Source organism: Nerophis ophidion, linkage group LG06 (genome assembly GCF_033978795.1).
Source record: "Nerophis ophidion isolate RoL-2023_Sa linkage group LG06, RoL_Noph_v1.0, whole genome shotgun sequence".
In the NCBI taxonomy this organism is placed as follows: Eukaryota; Metazoa; Chordata; class Actinopteri; order Syngnathiformes; family Syngnathidae; genus Nerophis; species Nerophis ophidion.
In genome coordinates, this window is record NC_084616.1 from 48,259,414 (window position 1) to 48,284,225 (window position 24,812).

Here is a 24,812-nt window from a genome sequence, read left to right on the forward strand (position 1 = left end):
CTAGACATATTGTCCATTTTAGCAACATTATTTTATAATTACATAGCTGCGAGAGATCTTAAAGGGCTGATTAAAACATTCAATTGATGCATATTGGTGCCCTCTAGTGTTTTTTTAAATTACATTTGTTTTTTTTACATTATTGTATATTAAATAAAATATTGCTTAAATGAAAAAAAATTATTGACGTATGCATTTTTGCACTTAAGCAAAGTATAGCTTACATCTCATGCACCTCAAACGGTAAAACCCCCCCAAAAATTAGTGTCAATATTGATTCACTTTACGACTGCTCTACAAATGCTCATAAAAAGTGGTACAGGTATAATACATGTTTGAAAACCGCAAAACGGCACATGTTTAGGCGCGTGAAAACATGGATGTGCAGTAAATGATGCATGCCCATGCTTTTATGATAACTGCAGTAACAGAATGTAGATTGGAATGGATATATTCAATAAAAAAGTAACATTATTTTGTATTGAAAACACATCTAAAGGTAGGATTGGAGTCACCACAGCAGAAATGCAAACTGACATAGTTGGCAAATGGCGCCAATGAGTTGAACTATAGCGCCAAGTGGACGTCATGACTCCCGATTGATCTTTTCAACTGCCGGCAAGGGACTACCCTCATTGCTGCCCTCTACAGATATGTCTAGCCAAACGCTGAAATGCTCGGTCAAACTGCAGCTTTCATCTTGGAGTTGTCAGCAAAAATATTGACTATTAAACGGGTAACAGCTGAATCGTTTTGTCACATTTTGTCACTGCTTAGTATTTTAAGTGATCAGACAGTCATATTTGTCATATGCACATCAGGCAAGTGCACTTCAGCGAAAGAAGCAGACTGGTTGAGAGGGCGAGCCCAATCAGGGTAGATATTCAAGTTAAACATGGCGAGACCCCATGTGTTTATAGCTAGACTGATTGAGAGGAGACCCAGGATGTTCATAACAAAACCAGTTTTGACCTGAAGAAGAAAATAGATGCAGACACACAATGAATGAAAACATATGGAAAATATTAAGTTGTGCCGTAAATACTCACCATGTCTTTGACCATCAGATGTCCAGAGGCAAAGGCGATAGAGTTGGGTGGAGTAGACACAGGCAGCATGAACGCATATGAACTTCCAATTGTTGCTGGGATCATGAAGTACAGTGGGTTTATGGAGACATGAAATGCCTGCAAAAAAATTTACGGCTTTTTAAACGGTTTATTTTGTCAGTCAGCAAGAACCAAACCTATACTGTATAGATATACAGTGGGGCAAAAAAGTATTTAGTCAGCCACCGATTGTGCAAGTTCTCCCACTTAAAATGATGACAGAGGTCTGTAATTTTCATCATAGGGACACTTCAACTGTGAGAGACAGAATCTGAAAAAAAAATCCAGGAATTCACATTGTAGGAGTTTTTAAGAATTTATTTATAAATTATGGTGAAAAATAAGTCTGTGGTCAACCATTCAAAGCTCTCACTGATGGTGTTCTTCGGATCCAACTCAGTATTCTTCTTCCTCCAAACACGACAATTTGAGTTTGTACCAAAAAGTTATATTTTGGTTTCATCTGACCACATGACATTCTCCCAATCCTCTGCTGTATCATCCATGTATCCATTTTGGTATGAACTCAGCTCGTCGTGTTTGGAGGAAGAAGAATACTGAGTTGCATCCCAAGAACACCAAACCTACTGAGAAGCATGGAGGGGGAAACATCATGCTTTGGGGCGGTTTTTCTGCAAAGGGGACAGGACGATTGATCCGTGTTAAGGAAAGAATGAATGGGGCCATGTATCGTGAGATTTTGAGCCAAGACCTCCTTCCATCAGTGAGAGCTTTGAATGGTTGACCAAATACTTATTTTCCACCATCATTTACAAATAAATTCTTTAAAATTCCTAAAATGTGAATTCCTGGATTTTTTTTTCACATTCTGTCTATTACAATTGATGTGTACCTATGATGAAAATTACAGACCTCTGTCATCATTTTAAGTGGGAGAACTTGCACAATCTGTGGCTGACTAATTACTTTTTTGCCCCAATGTATGTACAACATCCAAAACCAGTGAAGTTGGCATGTTGTGTAAGTGGTAAATAAAAACACAATACAATAATTTGCAAATCCTTTTCAACCTATATTCAATTGAATGGACAGCAAAGACAAGATACTTAATGTTCAAACTGGAAAACTTTGTTATTTTTTGCAAATATTAGCTCATTTGGAATTTAATGCTTGCGACATGTTTTTAAAAAGCTGGTACGAGTGGCAAAAAAGACTGAGAAAGTTGAGGAATGCTCGTCAAACTTATTTGGAACATCCCACAGGTGAACAGGCTCATTGGGAACAGGTGGGTGCCATAATTGGGTATAAAAGCAGCTTCCATGAAATGCTCATTCATTCACAAACAAGGATGGGGCAAAGGTCACTACTTTGTGAATAAATGCGTGAGTAAATTGTCCAAGAGTTTAAAAACATAATTTTCTCAACAAGCTATTGCAAGGAATTTAGATTTCACCATCTACGGTCCATAATATCAATCAATCAATCAATCAATGTTTATTTATATAGCCCTAAATCACAAATGTCTCAAAGGACTGTACAAACCATTACGACTACGACATCCTCGGAAGAACCCACAAAAGGGCAAGGAAAACTCACACCCAGTGGGCAGGGAGAATTCACATCCAGTGGGACGCCAGTGACAATGCTGACTATGAGAAACCTTGGAGAGGACCTCAAATGTGGGCAACCCCCCCTCTAGAGGCCCGAAAGCAATGGATGTCGAGCGGGTCCTACATGATACTGTGAAAGTTCAATCCATAGTGGCTCCAGCACAGCCGCGAGAGTTCAGTTCAAAGCGGATCCAAGACAGCAGCGAGAGTCCCGTCCACAGGAAACCATCCCAAGCGGAGGCGGATCAGCAGCGTAGAGATGTCCCCAACCAATACACAGGCGAGCGGTCCATCCTGGGTCCATATCATCAAAAGATTCAGAGAATCTGGAGAAATCACTGCATGTAAGCGATGATATTACGGACCTTCAATCCCTCAGCCGGTACTGCATCAAAAAGCGACATCAGTGTGTAAAGGATATCACCGCATGATCTCAGGAACACTTCAGATCACCACTGTCAGTATCTAAAGTTGGTCGCTACAACTGTAAGTGCAAGTTAAAACTTTACTATGCAAAGTGAAAGCCATTTATCAACAACACCCATCTAAGATGGACTGATACAAAGTGGAAATGTGTTCTGTGGTCTGAGAAGTCCACATTTCAAATTGTTTTTGGAAACTGTGTAATTCGTGTCCTCCAGACCAAAGAAGAAAATAACCACCCGGACTGTTAGAGCAGAAAGTTCAAAAGCCAGCATCTGTGATGGTATGGGGGTGTATTAGTGCCCAAGGCATGGGTAACTTACAAATCTGTGAAGGCACCATTAATGCCGAAAGGTACATACAGGTTTTGAAGCAACATATGTTGCCATCCAAGCAACCTTATCATGGACACCTCTGCCCTTTTCAGCAAGACAATGCCAAGCCACGCGCGGCTTCATAGTAAAACAGTACCAGACTGGCCTGCCTGTAGTCCAGACCTGTCCACCATTGAAAATGTGTGGCGTAATATGAAGCCTAAAATACCACAACGGACACCCCGGACTGTTGAACAACTTAAGCTGTACATCAAGCAAAAATAGGAAATGATTCCACCTTAAAAGCTTCAAAAATTGGTCTCCTCAGTTCCGAAACATTTACTGAGTGTTGTTAAAAGGAAAGGCCATGTAACACAGTGGTAAAAATGCCCCTGTGGTAACTTTTTTGCAATGTGTTTCTGCCATTAAATTCTAAGCTAATGATTATTTGCAAAAAAACCCCAAAACATTTCTCAGTTCGAACATTAAATATCTTGTCTTTACAGTCTATTCAATTGAATATAAGTTGAAAAGGATTTGCAAATCATTGTATTCTGTTGTTATTTACAAATTACACAACGTGCCAACTTCACTGGTTTCGGGTTTTGTATACAAAGCATATATTAACTTTAGAATCATAATCCAGACCTTTGTTGCTCAGAATTTTTCTAATAAAACATTATTTAATGTAAGGAATTCTAGCAATCATATCCAGACTATTTCCTGGATGATGACGATGTTAGGAGCTGGCAATCCTTTACATTCCTGGAAACCAGGGCTGACAAACTCCTTTCATTGAGGGCCACATCGCAGTTGCTGCTCCCAGAGGGCCCCAATATCTATGAATATAAATGTAGGATTCGCCTAATGATATTATTACACTATTGTCCATGCATTTGCTTCCCATGTATTTTTATACGTACACTGTAGAAAAACAAAACAATCTATATATTTTACTCTAAACACTGGCAGCTCTGTCTGCAGAATTTATGTACAGTGAACAGAATGGTTTTGAAAACATATTACTGTAAATTGAAAACAATATAACTGCTTTTAACAGTAAAATTCTGGCAACTGAGCTGACAGTTTTTAACTGTGAAAAGTAAGGTGTATCATCGTTAATGAAAAACGCTAGCACAGTATTATTTTACAGTAAAATTCTGGCAACTGAGTAGCTATATATTTTCTTAAGTAAAATGTATTGTAATTTTTACAGTGTACAATTTAATTAATAACTTGTTTTGAAATCACAAGTCAAAAAGATATTTAATCATTTATTTTTATGTAAACAAAACATGTTTGGAGTGTATGATAATATATTTGTTACATTTTTCAATTTTATTAGAGTTTAAAAGATATGCTAGGCTTTTATGATAGGCATTTTCAGGCCATATACAATGATGTAGTGGGCCAGATCTGCCCCCCAGGCTCTGAGTTTGACACATGTGTTGTAAACAATCACCAAATGGGTCGTTAGCTGCGTATGTACCGTTTACAAAGTACAAAGGACGCATATAATCATTAGTAACAATAGGAGTTAATACCTAACAGAAAAGCAAACATCAATGTGTCTGTTGCAACCCAATTTAGTTTTGTTTTTTTTAAACAACAAAAAAGCAAGGTCAACTAAATATATTGCATCCTGTGAAGCTCTTTGGTGTCCTCTGTACCTTCTTGCCTTCTTGTAAACATGATACTATACACACTGACTGCAAAACTACTACTGCACGACGTTTCACAACATTTACACGCACACACACACACACACACACACACACACACACACACACACACACACACACACACACACACACACACACACACACACACACACACACACACACACACACACAAACACGCACACACACACACACACACACACACGCACACACACACACACACACACACACACACACACCACAGACGATATATATATATATATCCTTATGTCCTTCACAAGCGTATGTAAACATATATGTAAACATATATGTTTACATATATATATATATATATATACACACACACACATACGCCAATCTTACCAGCTCGGCAATGACAGGTAGAAATATAATGATGGTGGCGGTATTGCTGGCAAACTCGGTGAAACAGGCCACAAAGGCTGTGATCAACATCATGGCAACAGCAGGCGGGAGCCTAGCCAAAGGCTGGAGGTGGCCTCCAATCCAGGAGGCAAGTCCAGATTCCTGTGGAATACGACAAGACAAAGAGGTCAAGATCAAATAAAACAAAAAAAGAGACTGGAGCAAAACAGTGTGGTGCAGAAGAGAGCTGACAGAAAAAAAACCCCAGTAAATTTTACTTGGTACAGTTTAAAAGTCACTTCATACTAACAAAGTATAAACAAACCTTAGTTTAAATCAAACATCTTTACCTCACATGCTTGAGCCATGGCGAAACCACCTCCAAGTAACAAAATGATATTCCAAGGAACAGAGTCCTGGGCTTTTTTCCATGACAGAAGAGGCACATAAGGAATATTTGAAGCTAAAAAGATAAAAAACAATTATTGTGTCATCCATTCAAAATATTTCCTTCCACAAAACAGCAAGGAAGTACTGTGTAATTACACATAATTCTCCCCCTTGTTTCCCACTGGTATCCAGCAGGGTATTTGTCCAGCTGAGCATAATAAACAATCTTGCTCATGCATGCACGTGTTTCAGAGACACACTGTGCATGTAAATGTGTGACTATACACACACAGACACACACACACACACACACACACACACACACACACACACGCTAACAAAAAGCCAACAACGCTTTGAGAGATTATCCTGAAACAGAGAAAGTATAGTCTCCCATCCAGACTGGAAATACACAGTGTGTGTAATCTGCATAATTAACATTCTTCTGCTAACCTGTGCTGCTTTGCTAAAGTTACAGTTAAGAGCTAAATACAATACACATGTTTAAATAGAATTACAAACTTTTATTTTCACCAAAAAAGTGAATAAGGGTCAACTATCGCCGTAACACAACATTTATTAACTGTACATAGCATTTGCAGTAACATTTTAACATTCTTAACTGCCATGCAAGCGTAAAATAAGTACGATGAGCGCATGATAAGTGCAGAAAAAGAACAGAATAAGGAGGCTATTTGAAGGGGGCGTTGCTTTGCCTGAAGACATCGATAAATCGTGCCTTTTCGACATTTAACACCATGCTTTACTAAGATTCAAATACCAAATGCTAAAAAGCATGTGCAAACTATAAAACTGTGTGTACTATATTAGTGGGTGTATGATCTACTAAAACTGGGTGTACAATTGATAACAAGTGCAAAAGTGGCGCAGATTGCCCTACTTAAATGAAGATTTTGTGTGTACTACACAGTGTCCCCATGGAGATATTAATTTCCCTCCACATTCATCTGATCCCGCTCTCTGCAATGTTGTGGAACAAACAGTAATATTCTGCAATATAGAATTGCAAATCTGGACAACAGAAACTATTTTTAGCACAATGACGGTGTGCTCTTGGAGGCACTGCGCAGATGATTCCAGATGCAAAAAAAAAAATGCATATTGCAAGACGTTTATTTCATATAGGAGATATATTATTATAATATACTTCCTATAGGGAAAAAAAAACGCCATTGGCAAAAACCCCACCAGCAAACACATTAACTGAATTTGTTTTGATCAGCCCCTTAAAGGGGTCATATTGTGATTATTTTTGTCTACATTTAAAACACTTCCTTGTGATCTACATAACATGTAATGATGGTTCTTTGGTCAACATTGATAAATTATATTTTTTAGATCATCTTCAAATCGCTTTCTCTTTTCTCTTCAGGATGCGCTGTTTTGTGGGTGGTCTTATTTACGTGTCCCCACTTCAACCGCGTCCCCAGCCATGTTGTAGTTTTTGGTGCTTCCATAGCGTGTCTACTGACACTTAGAAGTTAGAAGTATACGCTAATTTGTGTTAGAAATGGCAACAGCAAATTATGGATGTGCATGTACGGTCTAGTTTGCCCCACAACAAGAAATAGAGAAAAAAAAGACTACGACGTCGGACTACAATGGTGGACTCGCTCAAAACTCTTCGGGTAAGTTTATAAGACATATATTGTATAGAGATATCCGGTGATATCACACTTGGGAGAAATGTCACAAATTGGGCAGATTCCAAACAGCTTGTTTGGAGAAAGTTTGAAGGAAGGCATGATTGATTTATACAAACTATCTCCGCCATGCCAACATGGTTTGATTTCAAATTTTCTGGACTTATGCATATCCCAAATACACAAAAACAGGTACAAATAAGTAAAAAAACTAACTTTAACTCATTCATCAGCTATAAATATACAAAATGATATTGCTAAATAGAGGAATTGTCAATTTTTTTTTTTTTTTTTTTTTTTTTGGACAGTCCAAATATTTTGACATGCACTAAGGCGGAATATTCTCTCTCTCTCAATTTTCTGTCTTTGCAACACGACCACAACCTTTCTCACACCTTTCTAGTCATACGAAATATAGACGCAAACCAACAGGTTTAGTCCTGATAACTCACGTTGCGAGTGCTCAATGATTACAATTGCATATCTTACTACTCGTGTTGTGGGCGTTCTGATAATCAGTATAATTTCTGCATATTCATGAATTGACTAAAATGGATCGCGCTTTCTATTTTGCTCATTCAAGAAACACAATCCTCTGTGCAGGAGCTGAGTATATCGGCTTTGTGTGTGCACGTGTTTTAATTCACCAACCCTTTAGTAGGTCAGGCCCTAACTGTCATTCAAGTGCAAAACGACGTTTAGATGCTGTTGAGGTTAAATAAATAGAAAATAATGTTGCTCAATTTTTAAAAGATATTGCAAAGATATCAATTTCAACTTATTGTCACATTGACTATACTGTACTGAGCAGCCAGGACAGACACACTTCCTTAAACTCCCATAAACTGTAATTTCGGGTCTATGGTTGTCATCACGATTCCACCTCTTTGCTGTCACAAAATGACCTCCTGAATAAAACTAAGAAAAAGCAAAACCTACTTAAAACAATAATTCATGTCTGGCCTGTAAATGACATCATTTCAAACCATCCCATTTCAAACCTGAGGATGACTAACATTTTTGCAGCGGATTCCTAAAACCAGCTGAGGACTTTTTTTGTCACACAGATGATCTTTACATAGCATTTTTTTTGCCCCACATCCTTAAAGCACAGTGCTCTGGTTTTAATTGGGAATCTTTGATTAGCATTTAAAATACTGCTAGTGTGATGATATTAGCTGTGTATTAGAGGCTCATTGAGCTCAAGACTTGGAACATCTGCTGAATTCTTGTGTCACATGTCATACAATACGTGGCATCGCTTCAACCCTTGAATCTTGTTTGCATTTTTTCCCGCCCATATGTGACAATGTTACTTCGTACTCGCTTTATGTGGCAGATAATCTTCAATGTTACAATGGCCACATTGGTTATGGTGACAAGCTCACTGACCTTTTGGGTCAAACCACCAGCTAAGAGAGGGTTTCTGCGAGGGAAAGAAAAACAAAATGGACACGATGATCACCCCAGTAACTGCGTCCGAGACGTAGCTGCAGAGAGGAAAGCACATAAAGTCAGATGAGGTCAAGATGACAAAGATTGCATGAGAAAAACTTTTTTTCTTACCCCTTTTTAAAACATACAGACCAGCCGGTGACAAACTTGGGGTCTCTTGTGAACAAGAGAACAGCAAACAAAACAAAAAAGAAAGAGATAGCTCCCTCTGCAAAACTGAAACATATCACAGTCAGTGAAATTATTTGCCTTGGAAATACAAATTCACTCTCTGTTGATTGACTTGAAAACATACATGGTTCCTCACTTTAAGGGCCCTAGTTTTCTGTAATCTTCATCAATGAGAGCCTTGGCTCTGGCCTCTGCCTCTGCTCTTTGGTCGTGTTTCTTAAAACACAATCTACAGGAAATAAGAAAAAAAAAAACATCGCAAGGGAAATTTTTAAGCATTCAAACAAGCTGGAACCAGTTTGGGCAACAATTCGGATTCACAAAAGAGCAAGGGACTGCGAGCAGGTTTGGCTGCTGTGTATGGACCGTTCTAGTCTGGGTGGGGTGAGTATCCAGCTCCCAATATATATCACTTCTCTGTCAGTCATTGTAATTTACATTTGTACCCAAAAGACTGCCAAGACAAGCTCAGGTTAATTGGCTTTCCCAAAAGTATGTCACTTAAGTTCCAAATGACCTAATTTAATAATCAATGTGTTCCTTAAAGGCCTCCTGAAACCCACTACTACCGACGACGCAGTCTGATAGTTTATATATCAATGATTAAATCTTAACATTGCAACACATGCCAATACGGCTGGTTTAGTTTACTAAATTACAATTTTAAATTTCCCGCAGAGTTTCTTGTTGAAAACATCGCGGAATAATGACGTGTGTTTGTGACGTTATTGGTTGGAGGGGACATATTAGCGCAGCACCCCTTACGGCTAAAAGTCGTCTCTTCATCGCATAATTACACAGTATTTTGGACACCTGTATTGCTGAATCTTTTGCAATGTGTTCATTTAATAATGGAGACTATAAAAAACAATGCTGTTGGTGGAAAGCGGTGTATTGCAGCTGTCTTTAGCACCGAGACACAGCTGGTGTTTGTGTGTTGTGAAGTTTTAACACAGAGCGGTCAAGCGAACATGTTTCTCGATGTCAACCAGCATGTTTTTGGATGGGAAAATTGTGATATTAAGTCAGCTCTTCCCCCAGACTTGAGTGGAATATGCGTCCTCCTGCAGTAGCTGTCAAAAAAGGCAGCTGTGATCTTGTCTCCTGCATTGGCTTCTCTGAGAGAGACTGGCGTGTTCACCACAGCCGTCCGACTTTGAGGTATGTCTACAATCTCACTAAAACACTATTAAAACAATAAGCAGATAAGGGAACATCCAGAAGTATCCTAGTAAATGTGTTTAATTACATCTGAAATGCTCACACTGCCTCCGCCCGGAGCCGTCACTTTTTATTTATTTATTTATTTTTTCTAGTCCTTCACTATCAATATCCTCATCCACAAATCTTTCATCCTCGCTCAAATTAATGGGGAAATTGTCGCTTTCTCGGTTTGAATTGCTGGTGGCTCACATTATAAACAATGTGAGGATGTGAGGAGCCTTCACACCGGTGACGTCACGCGGACATACTTCCTGTACAGGCAAGGCTTTTTTATTAGCGACCAAAAGTTGCGAACTTTATTGTGGATGTTCTCTACTAAATCCTCTCAGAAAAAATATGGCAATATCGCGAAATGATCGAGTATGACATGGAATGGACCTGCTATCCCCGTTTGAATAAGAAAATCTAATTTCAGTAGGCCTTTAAGTAATTAGCAAATAACAACTGAAACAGCGACTGTCAATTAAAATATATGACAAGATAAATTGTGCCAAGTTTACCTTGTGTTCAATCCTCCGTAGAGGAACGCGATCCATACCCATCCCAAAACCAGGAAGACGAACATGAGCGGGAAGGCAAAAGCAAACCAAGAGCCAAAATTGATGGCATCACAGTCTGGAAAGTAGCTAAAAAAGTAAAATTGTTTTTGTTTTGTTTTGTGATACTGTTAGTATTTGATGCAAACCAAAATCTGAGAGACCTTTTGAGCTGTCCAATCAGGATGAGGTTGGGAGCAGTTCCTGTCAACGTGGCAGTTCCGCCGATACTGGCAGCATAAGGAATACAGATAAGGAAGCCTTTCCACACTTTCATCTGATACTCTGACTCAGACTGGATGTCCCCCGCTTTTTTCATTTCACTTTGTTCGCTCTCGTCCACACTTTCAGAAAGGAATAGAATAGAATAAGACTATCAGTCTTGCAATGGGAAAATTCACGTTTCAGTAACAGAAGACAAAGTATCAGTTTTAAAACAATTGACAAAATATCTACAGGCTATGATATTCAATAAATTGTTTTTATTGTTATGATATAATCACTAAAGGTGATCAAACTCAAAGTCGGAATTTTCAAGTTCCATCCATCCATCCATTTTCTACCGCTTATTCCCTTTGGGGTTGCGGGGGGCGCTGGTGCCTATCTCAGCTACAATCGGGCGGAAGGCGGGGTACACCCTGAACAAGTCGCCCCCTCATCGCAGAATTTTCAAGTTCATAATCGTAAATTTCAACTGCAACGCCCCACTGGGAAAGTCGGAGAGTTCTGACCACCCCTGAGTTGGCTGCTTTGAATGTCAACATTAATAGAAGCTTCTGTAGTATTTTTGACCATTTTGTGTTTCGCTAAATCAACCATATTTAATGTATTGTTGGACATTTATATATGGTTATGTTATCGTAATGTAAATGGATTATTTTCATGTTTTTTATAAGTTTTACATACTAGCAAAAATGTGTTCCTCCTCATTCACCGTGTTTGAAGGTTGCAGAAGGAGTGCATTTTTTTTTTTTAGTTGTTTGTATTCAGATAAGGCAAACGTAAGAATATAATTTACACTAAATCAATGACAACTTCTATATAATTGTGTTTGTGTATAGAATATAATATAATAAACTAGAATAGGGGATAGGTTGATTGGCAACACTAAATTGGCCCTAGTGTGTGAATGTGAGTGTGAATGTTGTCTGTCTATCTGTGTTGGCCCTGCAATGAGGTGGCGACTTGTCCAAGGTGTACCCCACCTTCCGCCTGATTGTAGCTGAGATAGGCACCAGCGCCCCACGCGACCCCAAAGGGAATAAGCGGTAGAAAATGGATGGATGGATGGAAGAATAGACTAGAATAAGATTTTATCAGTCATGCAATGGGGAAATTCAAGTTTCAGCAGCAGAACCCAAGTACCAGTATTAGGAATAAAATATATTAAAAAATATATCAGGCAGTTAAAAACAATCAGTTTTATTGTTAAACATTAACATTAATGATGTTGAAAATGTAATTGAAATTTTGTTTGTTTTAATATGAAGCCACTCTCAGGGTAAACTTAGGTTATTTAGCACACAGAGAGTGGTTGTTTTACACTAGATTATGTAAAACTGCTTAAATAATTGTATAAGTGTGTATCATTCATGCTTTGTTTAGTGATCAACCCTCTGACTCATTTTCAAGTGTGTCGCTAAGCTAGCTCGCATGTGCTAAAATTTAGCCTAAATGGTTATGAATCTCCTTACCCATCGAGGGATAACATTTGTTTCTCTGAGGCCACTGAAGGCAGCGAATGCATCTTGGTAGACTGACCTGAGACAAAGCAGAGATTGTGTTATGTTTGTACAAGTAACCATGAGAAGAAACAACAATGTTTAGGTCGGAAACAGAATGCATGATGTGGCTCAGGGAAGTTATAAATCAATTACTACTTGAATATTGACTAACTTTGTCACAGCACAAAGTTCACACCTCGGATTAAGTATTAAAACAGGTCAAAATACTAGAAAAATCATATTTGAAGCACAATTGAACAGTAGATGGGAATTATGACTCTAGGAAGGGAGCTGGCTCTTTTCAAAAAGCCGTTCAAAGGACTAACTCTTTATTATACTTCTTTTTTTACCTGGGTTTCTTTTTTTTTTCTTCCTATCACGGAAACAATCACTGGTAGCAGTTATGGTAAATGGGTTATACTTGTATAGCGCTTTTCTACCTTCAAGGTTCTCAAAGCGCTTTGACACTATTTATACATTCACACACTGTTGGCAGGAGTGCCATGCAAGGCCCTAACCACCATCAGGAGCAAGGGTGAGGTGTGGCTCTCCAAACCGAGCCACGCCGTCCCCCTGAGTGACAATGTCTGTTGACATTTTGTGTTGGTTAAATTTTTTTTGTAACATGACTAGCCAAGATTGTTTGCAACGGGTCATACAAGTAAATGCTGCATATAATTTCATTTAAGACATGATTAAAGGTCATTGATCTGGAAAAACTCATGTTGTAAACTAGACGGTGACAGAATAAGAGGAATTTGGTTGTCAGACTTTTAAAATTAAATGTGGATCACAATAATAAACATGTATACCAAAATGACTCTATTGGTTGGAATTATTCATATATTTTGACTAGATGTCTTATTTGTGTCATTTTTTCATTGTAAACATTCTATAAGGTGGTGCCCACTACCTGGGCTTTGACAGTGACGTCACTATTTTTTAAAATTCTCCTTCTCCTAAAAAACTTTGTAGCATAGGAACATTTTAACAATGCAGACCAAATAGATACATAATAAGTAAGCATACAATGTATATATGTGTATAAAAGAGATGCATTTAACTAGAATAAAAATTAGGACATGTACTTCCCTACATGGCATGTGTACGCTTTAATTACTTCACGTATCCGAGCAATTTCCTTTGACTCTGACTCATTTTCTAAGCCAGTCGGGTGGCAAACACATGCAGCGTTGACAATTATTAAACAAAAAAAAAAGTTCCCAAAAGAATGACTTGCAAACGCGAATCGACTCTCATCGTTCACTTGATAGAGACGTTCAAAAAGACTCAATTCGTTTGCAAACGTTACAGCTCTTGTACAATACTTGCTCATAGTAACAAGCTATGAAGCACATAAATAACAAACAGTACATTTTTTTTTTTTAGATATAGTACTCCATTCAGTACAGATCAGAGTGTATACTATGCACAGTAATTTGGGGCTTGTTAAAGTCAAATTACCAATAAAAGTCACACACACTAGGTTTCGTGAGATTATCCTCTGCATTTGACCCATCACCCTCACTCACTGGTAGTAAGCAGCAGCGGTGGCCATGCCTGGGAATCATTTTGATGATTGAGTGCAACATTCGGGTACCGATGATGGCACACTGCATTTCTACATACACTTCTCTGTGAATGCACTTATGCAAAGTGGAATTATGAATTATGAAGTGTGCAAATTAAGACTACCATTATTTGCTACAGAACACAACACGGCCGTAGTGACAGCGGACGCTCAGTGCACTCTCGGGTTGTACGGTATACCGGTAGTAGTATAGTATCGCGATACTAATGAATCATTTTCGGTACGATACTGTCTCTGAAACGTACCGATCAGGCGCCCTCGTCGAAGTCATGTTGTGTCATTGTTGGTTTACGAACAGACGAGCATGTTCAGCTGTGCACAATCACGGAGAACTTCCAAGCAGACACATTGTGTGGATAGAAAAGGGAGAATGGACGCATTTTGGCTTAAAAACTAACGATAAAGGTGACGTTATAACACTGAAACACCTTCAGGAAGAAGTGCTTTAAGCCAGTGTTCCCCAACCTTTTTGTATCCGCGGACCGGTCAACGCTTAATAATTTGTCCCGCGGCCGGGGGACAAATTCATGAAAAAGGGACGTTTTTGTCATGAAAAAGGGAGGTTTTTGTGGTTGGTGCGCTAATTGTAAGTGTATATTGTGTTTTTTATGTTGATTTAATGAAAAAAAAAAAAAAATATATATATATATTATTATTATTTATTTATTTTTTCTAATAAAAATGAATTAAAAATTCTTCTGCGGCCCGGTGGTAGGGCACCACTGCTTTAAGCCATGGCTAGCTAGCTAGCGGCTAACGTCCAGCCCCAGTCGGCAATTTTTTTAGCTACTTCTAAATCACTAATCCTCGCCTCCATAGCGACAAATAAAGTAGGTTTCTTGCAAGTATCATCCCTGCAGGATGAGGAATAGCTAAACATGCTTCACTACACACTGTAGCTCACGGGCATCCAAATGTAAACAAACGCCATTGGTGGATCAACACCTAGCAATGATATCAAATACAGGCACGTATCTAGTCGATACTACTATGATTACGTCAATATTTTTTGGCATCACAACATCTTTCGTTTAAAAAAAAAAAAAAAAGGATGTTATGTTTATAAACTCGGGAAATACGTCCCTGGACACATGAGGACATTGAATATGACCAATGAATGATCCTGTTTTTGATTGATTGAAACTTTTATTAGTAGATTACACAGTACAGTACATATTCTGTACAATTAATCATTAAATGGTGACACCCGAATAAGTTTTTCAACTTGTTTAAGTTGGGGTCAACGTTAATCAATTCATGTAACGACTTGGTATCAGATTGATACCCAAATTTGTGGTATCATCCAAAACTAATGTAAAGCATCAAACAACAGAAGAATAAGTGAATATGACATTTTAACAGAAGTGTAGATGGAACATGTTAAAAGAGAAAGTAAGCAGATATTAACACTAAATAAACAAGTAGATTAACAATTCATTTCCTACCACTTGTCCTAAATGTTGACAAAATAAAAGAATGAGAAATGACACAATATGTTACTGCATATGTCAGCAGACTATTTAGGAGCCTTTGTTTGTTAACTTACTAATAAAAGACAAGTTGTCTTGTATGTAAAACATTTTATTTAAGGACGTAACTGCAATAAGAAACATATGTTTAATGTACCCTAAGATTTTTTTGTCAAAATAAAGCCAATAATGCATTTTTTGTGGTCTCTGTTTGTAGAAAAGTACCGAAAAGTATCAAAATAATTTTAGTACCGATACCAAAATACTGGTATCGTTACAACACTAGTGAACTCTTTTTCTTATATTAATCCCCATATAAATATTCAACGCACCGTTGATAACGTCACTGTCTCGATGCTCCGTCGACTTGCATTTTTGCTTGAGGCTCTCCAGATCACCAAACAAACTCTCCAGAATGGCGTTGGCAATAGGGAGCATCATGGCCGTCGTGGCTGTGTTGCTGAGCCACATGGACAAGAAGGAGGATGTCGCCATCATGCCCATTATCAACCTGGGAATAAATACATGAAGGAATAAGAAGAACATTCCAGGGCTTTGGGCCCTCATGTTGTGAAACCCTCTCACCAAGCTGGTTTCACTCCTACGATGGTGAGGACTTTCAGTGCTATTCTGCGGTGGAGGCCCCACTCTTCAATGGACGACGCCATCACCAGGCCGCTTAGGAAGAGAAAGTTGGTTTCCAAAAAGTACTGGGGACACAATTTTTTGGACGGAACGATCCCGAGCGTTGGAAAGAGGCAGACGGGCAGCATTGCAGTGACGGCCAGAGGAAGGGCCTCTGAGCACCAAAACACAGCCATGAGCACCACCACGTAAAGACATTTGCCCTCCTGAAAGCCACATTTTACAGTTTAGTGCTGAGAAGAACGTGTTTCACAAATAAAGCAATCAAACTGCTTTGTTATAGTATATATATTATCATATACATGCAACTTATTAATCATTCCTTATTAGCAAACGGTGGCATTTTGGACATTTTAAACACAAGAAGGGAAAACACATATGAAGAAAGGGTGGGAATAAATACTGTAAGCTGTTTCTTCCTACTCATTTTCCGACGTGTTGAGTTGTAGAAATGTAAACGTGATGTTCATTCATGTTTTGTGACACACATTTAAAATTACCATTTCGTTGTATTAAACTAAATATAATCCCAGAACAATTTTTCACTGAGTGCCACATGATGGCCCCTTATAGTAATGTAAATAATTTTAATGTATAATCACCTCAGATACTGTAACACAATAGACTAGGCATTTAATTGTATTTTTATAGTGTTTACTTTGATGCATAACCGTCATTGAAATCCCACTTCATGGTGGCAAGTATGTATTTTAGTCTTAGCAACAATATTTTTTGTAATATGTTTAATGTGTGTGGCATGATCAGATAATATAAAAAAATCAGAACAAATGTAATTACACACAATTGTTTTTGTCACATTTAAGACAAAAAGACTACATTTAATGAGAAAGAGGAAGTGCTTTATTGATGCACATTATTTCTAAGCTTTTGTGGGCCACATAAAATGATAAACACATGCAAGCATGCAAGGAAAGATATCAACTACACCTTGCTCAAGGGCACACCAGCAACAACATGTTTCACTGTCAATACTCAAAGTTATGTCTTTGATCGTGCAAATACTATTGACATTTAAATGTAACATGCTCAAATAGCTTTGTTAATCAGCACACTCATGTTATAATCACTCACCTTCTCTGGTAGGGTCACAAGTAGTGGTGAAAAAAGCAGAGGCGTGATTAGAAGCACCAGCGGTTTGTGAACACACCACAGCTTCTTGGAAACCACAGATATTTTCATCTCTGCACGTTGGTTTGCACTCGTGAGGGGAAAGAGCTCCAAACTGGCTGAGAGGAAGCTGGCAGGCAGAACTTTGAATGCTGTGGGATTGTGCGGAGAAGATTAACCACATGCTTGGCTACAGGTTAACTCCTCATACGGTGGTGTCAAATAGTTGTGCGGGACGGTCAGGTTTCCCTAAGGAGGCCTCTCCCACATTCAATGGAGGAGCGGGCAAATCTTTTGAACCACACACGCGCAAAAGGTTAAATGCATAAGCTTAAATTTGAATAATGATTGTACTGTAAAAAAATGATGATGATTTCACAGCAATTTACAGTATTTTTCTCCACAGTAAAATACTGCAATATTTACTGTAACGTTAACAAATGACTGTAAAAATACCATTATATTTCCGTAATTTGACATTAAAGAGCTGTAATCATAGTACTTTGTAAAATGATATTACAACAAATAACTGTCAATTTAAACCGATAAATCTCTTAAGGGGTTCTGTAGACTATACTGCACAGTAAGTGGCAGTATGCTGTTAAAACTACAGAGTAATTAACAATAAAAATACAATTGTCAAATTACAGCACATAGTTGTCATTTTATCGTAATTAACTATAAAAATATAATTGCAAAGTTACAGTGTTTATTTGTACCGGTAAATGAAATCTATAATCATAGCTCTACAGTTACAGAAATTTGATGTAAATGTATTTCCAAATAAATTACTGTGAATATTACAGTATTTTGCTTTGAATCTACAATACATTTTTTTACAGTAAGTTGTTTTTTTTCCAGGTTTTTCCACCTTAACTTTCTGGGGGACATTCAAGTTTAATTATCTTCAAAGCCAAAAAGGCTTTGAAGATACTATATTCCTTGAGTTTTTAAAGGTCGTAAAAGACATTTTACTTTTTTTGCTTCAATGAGGCAGTGACTTGTCCAAGGTGTACACCGCCTTCAGCCCAGATGCTGATGAGATAGGCCCCAGCACCCCCGTGACCCCGAACGGGACAGGTGGTAGAAAATGCATGGATGGATGGATGTCTTCAATTTCCCCCAAAAACTTTAGTTCTAAAGAGAAATATCAAATATGTAATGTTTTCTGTGATCCTTTTGAAATTCCTTTTGATCAGATACTGTCACAGGTTAAAATTAGTATAAAAACTAATGTTTGCAAACTTGTATTAATTAATTAAACATCATTTGATAAAGGGGCTTTTAAAGTTTTAAAATAGAAATAAAAATATTAACATGTTTGGTATGTTTATTTTGGGCTGAAGTTGATTTGCGCAGAGGATCATATATATATATATATATATATATATATATATACATATATACTTATATACATATAAATATATATATATAAATATATATATACATACTGTATATATATATTATCCCATTTTTTTATAGTCTTTGGTTTGAACCCCCAACCTACCGCTTTCAGGGCGGACACTCTAACCAGTAGGCCACTGAGTAGGTTTTATATATATATATATATATACATGTATGTATGTATGTATGTATACTGTATATACATATATATTTTTGTATATATACATACATATATATATACTATACATATATATATATATATATACATATATATATATATATATATATATACATATACATATACATATATATATATATATATGCATATATGTCTTGATTGGATTATCCGGAGAATAGTGCTCGATACCGTGGTAGAGCGCAATATGTAGGTGTGGGAAAAAATCACAAGACTACTTCATCTCTACAGATCTGTTTCATGAGGGGTTCCCTCAATCATCAGGAGATTTTAATGGAAGCATTCACATACAATGGTTTATATAGAGCACAGAGTGGGTGGGTACAAGCAGGCGTAGGGTGTGGTGATTGGCTCATGTGTTACCTAGGAGGTGTTTCCGCCTGTGGCGGCATGTTGAAATGATTTCACTGCGCTTGTTGAGGGATGATAGCTCTGGATGATATATAATAAACAGTTTCTCTTTTAAGCATAAGTTGCATCTTTTATTACCACTGTTGTAAGGTGTGCTGGATGCAAGAATTTGCCATGTTATTGAATATTCAACATTATTGTCTTTGAGGTTCCAAATGTGTTTGCTGAGTTCGGTAGAATTCTGCAAAGTCTGGTTTCTAAAGGAGGCGTTGTGATTATTCCATCTTGTTTTGAACGTTCCTTCGGTTAATCCTACGTACGTGTCGGATGTGTTAATGTCCTTGCGTATTACCTTTGCTTGGTAAACGACTGATGTCTGTAAGCACCTTCCGTTGAGAGGGCAATCAGGTTTCTTGCGACAGTTACATTCATTATTGGTTTCAGAGTCGTTTAGTCTGGGGGTAGGCAGTCCTTTTGCAATTGCTTTGTTGTGGTTTGAAATGATTTGTTGCATGTTATTCATACAGCTGTAGCTCAATTTAATGTTGTTCTTGTTGAATATTTTTCTTAGGGTGTTGCCTTTGGGGAAGTGTTTGTCGATCAGAGTGAGGAACTTGCGGCCGATGTTGGTTGAGACGTCTTTGCTGAATGGCGGATTGTACCAGATGATGTTGTTTCGTTTTCTGCTCTTTTTTGGTTGGTTTCCTGGGGTGGGTTCATAGGTGAGGGTGAAGTTGTATCCGCTTTCATCAAGTGCTTTCTGGTACGGGGGGGTTGCTTGGTCGAATTCAGCTTTGCTGGATGACAGCATCGATAGCCTTTTATTAATTCCGGTAGGTATTCTTTTCGTGGTGGTGGGTGGGTGGTTGCTGTCGTGGTGCACGTATTGGAGTGTTGTGTTGGGTTTCGTGAATGGTTGGTAGCTGTTATTTCTCAGGTTGAAAGTGACGTCGAGGAAGTTGACGGTTTGCTTGTTGGCTTCAATCGTGATCCGTAGGCCGTTTTCTTTGAAGATTTGGCATATGCGCTTCTTGGTGTTCTCGCTGCTCCTTGGCGAGGCGCGGCACACTGCCAGTCCATCATCACGGTAAATACCAAGGTTCAGGTTGAGGCTAGCAAGCTGGGAGAGGAGGAAACTCCCAACGAGTTCGCACGTTTCTGCTCCGTCAAAACTCCCCATAGTAACGTCAAATGTTGAATTGTTCTTTTTTTGCCATGGTGTACTGTTGTGGATGAGTATGGAGTTCTTTGCGTGGATGATGATGTTTCTTTCGTTGCCTGTGATTGAGTCGTAGTCCGAGGCGAAGTTTAGTGCTTGGGTCAGTAGGTCTTGCGTGATGGAAGGGTAAAATTCTTCGATGTCGAAGGAGATAAAGTTGTGTTGTTGTTTGTCTTGGATGTTGTTGAACCATTTGATTACTGCTGCTGTATTTCTCCATTGGTTGAGTGGTGTTTTGTCCTTGATTTTTGCGTTGATTCTGTCCAGGATTATTTTGCTGATTTTTCCTATTTCGGATTTAGTTGGGTTTATTAGTCGGCATGTTGGGTTATTTGCGAAGTTGGGTTTGTGGTCCTTCAGTGTGATGAAGGCTTCTTTGTTGGCTGTGGCGTCCACCCTGTCCTCAATGTCCAGTTCGGTTGCGATCCGCTTGTTTTTCAGGTGGATGTTCTGTAAAGTGTTGGGTTGCGCTTTCTTGTATGATTTGGTGATGCTTTTGTCCAGTAAAGAGTTATGTTCTGGTATGTCCATTCTGTAGAAGTTTGTGGTTTTATCGGCGGCTATGATGAGGTTGCTTACTTTCTTGATGCGCTCCGTGTCATTTTTCAGCTTGGTGAGGAATGGGTTGCGGGCTGGCTTAAATTTGACTGATTGTATCATTTTGAGCATGTCGTTCTCAAAGTCCTTTAATTCCTTGACTGTGGGTGGGTTCTTGGTAGATTTGAATCCGTAAGTTTCCTTTTGCGTTCCTTTTGTTTCAGGGTGTAGGAAAAAGTGTGCTTTCCACCGCATCCTTCTTAGGAAGTGTTCCGTCTTTTCTATGAGTCTTTGCTTGTAGTCCTTCTGCGCGGGTATGGGAATGTTCTTCGTGGAGTAGTCGATGCTGAACTTTTCCATTTCGGATCGTCGTACAGTGCTCAACAAATGTCAATTTGGAGCGGAATATGTCTTGATTGGATTATCCGGAGAATAGTGCTCGATACCGTGGTAGAGCGCAATATGTAGGTGTGGGAAAAAATCACAAGTAGGGTGTGGTGATTGGCTCATGTGTTACCTAGGAGGTGTTTCCGCCTGTGGCGGCATGTTGAAATGATTTCACTGCGCTTGTTGAGGGATGATAGCTCTGGATGATATATAATAAACAGTTTCTCTTTTAAGCATAAGTTGCATCTTTTATTACCACTGTTGTAAGGTGTGCTGGATGCAAGAATTTGCCATGTTATTGAATATTCAACATTATTGTCTTTGAGGTTCCAAATGTGTTTGCTGAGTTCGGTAGAATTCTGCAAAGTCTGGTTTCTAAAGGAGGCGTTGTGATTATTCCATCTTGTTTTGAACGCTCCTTCGGTTAATCCTACGTACGTGTCGGATGTGTTAATGTCCTTGCGTATTACCTTTGCTTGGTAAACGACTGATGTCTGTAAGCACCTTCCGTTGAGAGGGCAATCAGGTTTCTTGCGACAGCTACATTCATTATTGGTTTCAGAGTCGTTTAGTCTGGGGGTATGCAGTCCTTTTGCAATTGCTTTGTTGTGGTTTGAAATGATTTGTTGCATGTTATTCATACAGCTGTAGCTCAATTTAATGTTGTTCTTGTTGAATATTTTTCTTAGGGTGTTGCCTTTGGGGAAGTGTTTGTCGATCAGAGTGAGGAACTTGCGGCCGATGTTGGTTGAGACGTCTTTGCTGAATGGCGGATTGTACCAGATGATGTTGTTTCGTTTTCTGCTCTTTTTTGGTTGGTTTATATATATATATATATATGCATATATATATATATATATATATATATATATATATATATATACATATACATATACATATATGTATATATATATATATATATATATATATATATATATATATATATATATATATATATATAAATGAAATGATAAATGGGTTGTACTTGTATAGCGCTTTTCTACCTTCAAGGTACTCAAATTGCTTTGACACTACTTCCACATTTATCCATTCACACACACATTCACACACTGATGGAGGGAGCTGCCATGCAAGGCGCTAACCAGCACCCATCAGGAGCAAGGGTGAAGTGTCTTGCTCAAGGACACAACGGACGTGACGAGGTTGGTACTAGGTGGGGATTGAACCAGGGACCCTCGGGTTGCGCACGGCCACTGTCCAACTGCACTGAGATGACCATATATGATAAAACCTAGTAAATACTTATTGTCTAACATTTTTGCGTCTGTGAGCTTACTTCCATGAATTAGTCTCGACACACTCAAGTGTAATTTGTTTCACATTCTAGGCTTTTTTATTTTTTCAACGCGTTTGCCTTCACTGTATTCGTCTGTAGATATTCTTATTTTCTCTCCGGCCCTACTTAGTCATTGCACATAAGGCTATTAAGTATAAGCGTTCTTTGGCCCAATATTAGAGAAAATAAACATGACTTGGATTGAATCTTTACTAAAGAGGATTAGGGCAACCCTGGAAAGAAAAAAAGTGGTACATTTACAATAAAAAGGTGAATGTTCAAAGTTATGACACTAATACTTATTTTCCATACAGTTCATTCTGTTAAGGGTCATACTGAGCTGGAGTTACCCCAGCTGACCCTAGACTAGTCAACAGTCTATATACCATATGGACCACTCGTTCATATTTACACTCATATTCATTGTCAGTGAGTAGATGCCGAGTCCATGCTGCATTCACGGAAGTTCGGTTCGTGAAGCACACAGCTATCAGTAACCCACTTTGTATTATAAGTGTCAGGGGTCCTGTATGGTGGAGGGAAGTGAGGACAATTGAAAAGGGCCATGACTGACAGAAAACACCAAAAACAATACTTTCCATGGGGCCCTGAAGACTAGGAATGTACATTGTTAGGATTGTATCGATACCAAGATCGATATTAATGTTCGATCGTACTTTATTGGTACTCTATCGGTACTCTATCGGTACTAATTGTACTTTGTGTAAATAAAGATGTGGAAAATGTATTTTTTTTTCAGTACAAGAGATTGTGCACCAGCAACACTTAATGATATAACGTTGCACGTCAGCGAAGTATTCTATCAACACCTGCTTTTTGAGTGTTAAACAAGTCAAGATGTGCATGTGCAAGGTGCAATGCACTTTTTATGACATCATCTTGTAAAGACCACACAGATCCATCACTGTGTTTTTATTCATTACAATTGCTCTCAGTATCTCCAGCCATTAATTTTCTACTGCTTGTCCCTATAATAACTTTAAAATAATAATAATAACAAAAGTAATACATATTAAAGTAAAAAATAATATGAATGTATGGTATTCATGTTCATTCACAGACCTTTAACATGATATTGCATATCAAATATATAAGATATAAGAAGTATATGAGTGTGCACTTGGAACAATAGCAATTCTTATTCGTGTTTATGTTGCACACGGACCTCTTTTAGTGATGGACCGAAAGCCATATTGATTGTTGATAGTTACCAATGTCTGTGTCGTGTGTATTATAGACTCAGTGATTATATGAATATTCACTTTTTTGATGTGGCGTTTACTTCAAACTGACACTATTAGCGCGAGTGACTTTTGAGCAGAAATATTGTTGTTTTACAAACTTTTGCGTGGTGTTGCTTCCTTTTTTGTGATTATTCCAACCTGATAATCATCTACCCGTGCGTAGTAGCGCGGCACTTGAAGTGAATGTGACACCATGTCATAATTGCGATGGGCAGCTGGATAAAAAAAATATTGATAGCCGTGTCATTAGTCCAGAATCTTAACAGTATTCCTAGATTGACCCAATTAGTAAACGGTACAGAAAAAATACTGGTACACGGTACACATTCCTGCCAAAGAGCCAGCACAGACAAGGATTGCAAGGACGACGGCTACTATTTTTCTTCTCCCCTCCGGTCCCTGGAGAAGATATGCGAGAATGTGTATTTGTTTCATTTCCTTGATCCAATAATAACCATGAAACTTTCAAATTGTGTAGACACACATGAGACTGGGTGTAGTTAATATACATGTGACAATAAAGATCTTCTTAGTTTTCTTATACCGGTGTTATAGGCATGAATGCTCTGATATAAAGCTGAAGGATTATTGTAGTAATTGAGTAATCTATTGATTATTTTGTTCAATTAATCGAGTGATAGGATAAAACATGCTATATAGGGGAACATGTCAAAATAATAGTTTTTTTTGTTTGCTGACC

At 38.2% G+C, this 24,812-nt stretch overlaps 1 protein-coding gene across 1 annotated transcript in view; it reads right to left on the minus strand.

The window, feature by feature from the left end:
- slc13a3 (solute carrier family 13 member 3) overlaps window positions 1-17,607 on the minus strand; it is an 18,382-nt gene extending 775 nt beyond the window's left edge. Inside the window, exons 1-13 of the mRNA XM_061904003.1 lie at window positions 17,421-17,607; window positions 16,269-16,534; window positions 16,016-16,194; window positions 12,594-12,660; window positions 11,064-11,243; window positions 10,864-10,989; window positions 9,276-9,368; window positions 9,080-9,184; window positions 8,906-9,003; window positions 5,810-5,922; window positions 5,460-5,621; window positions 1,050-1,187; window positions 1-972 (exon numbers count right to left, since the gene is read on the minus strand). The exon at window positions 1-972 is cut by the window's left edge and continues 775 nt beyond it. Of these exons, the coding sequence (XP_061759987.1) occupies window positions 790-972; window positions 1,050-1,187; window positions 5,460-5,621; window positions 5,810-5,922; window positions 8,906-9,003; window positions 9,080-9,184; window positions 9,276-9,368; window positions 10,864-10,989; window positions 11,064-11,243; window positions 12,594-12,660; window positions 16,016-16,194; window positions 16,269-16,534; window positions 17,421-17,528 (1,818 nt within the window). The 5' untranslated portion in view covers window positions 17,529-17,607 and the 3' untranslated portion in view covers window positions 1-789. The remainder of the gene's footprint in view (window positions 973-1,049; window positions 1,188-5,459; window positions 5,622-5,809; window positions 5,923-8,905; window positions 9,004-9,079; window positions 9,185-9,275; window positions 9,369-10,863; window positions 10,990-11,063; window positions 11,244-12,593; window positions 12,661-16,015; window positions 16,195-16,268; window positions 16,535-17,420) is intronic.
- Window positions 17,608-24,812: the final 7,205 nt, after the last annotated feature.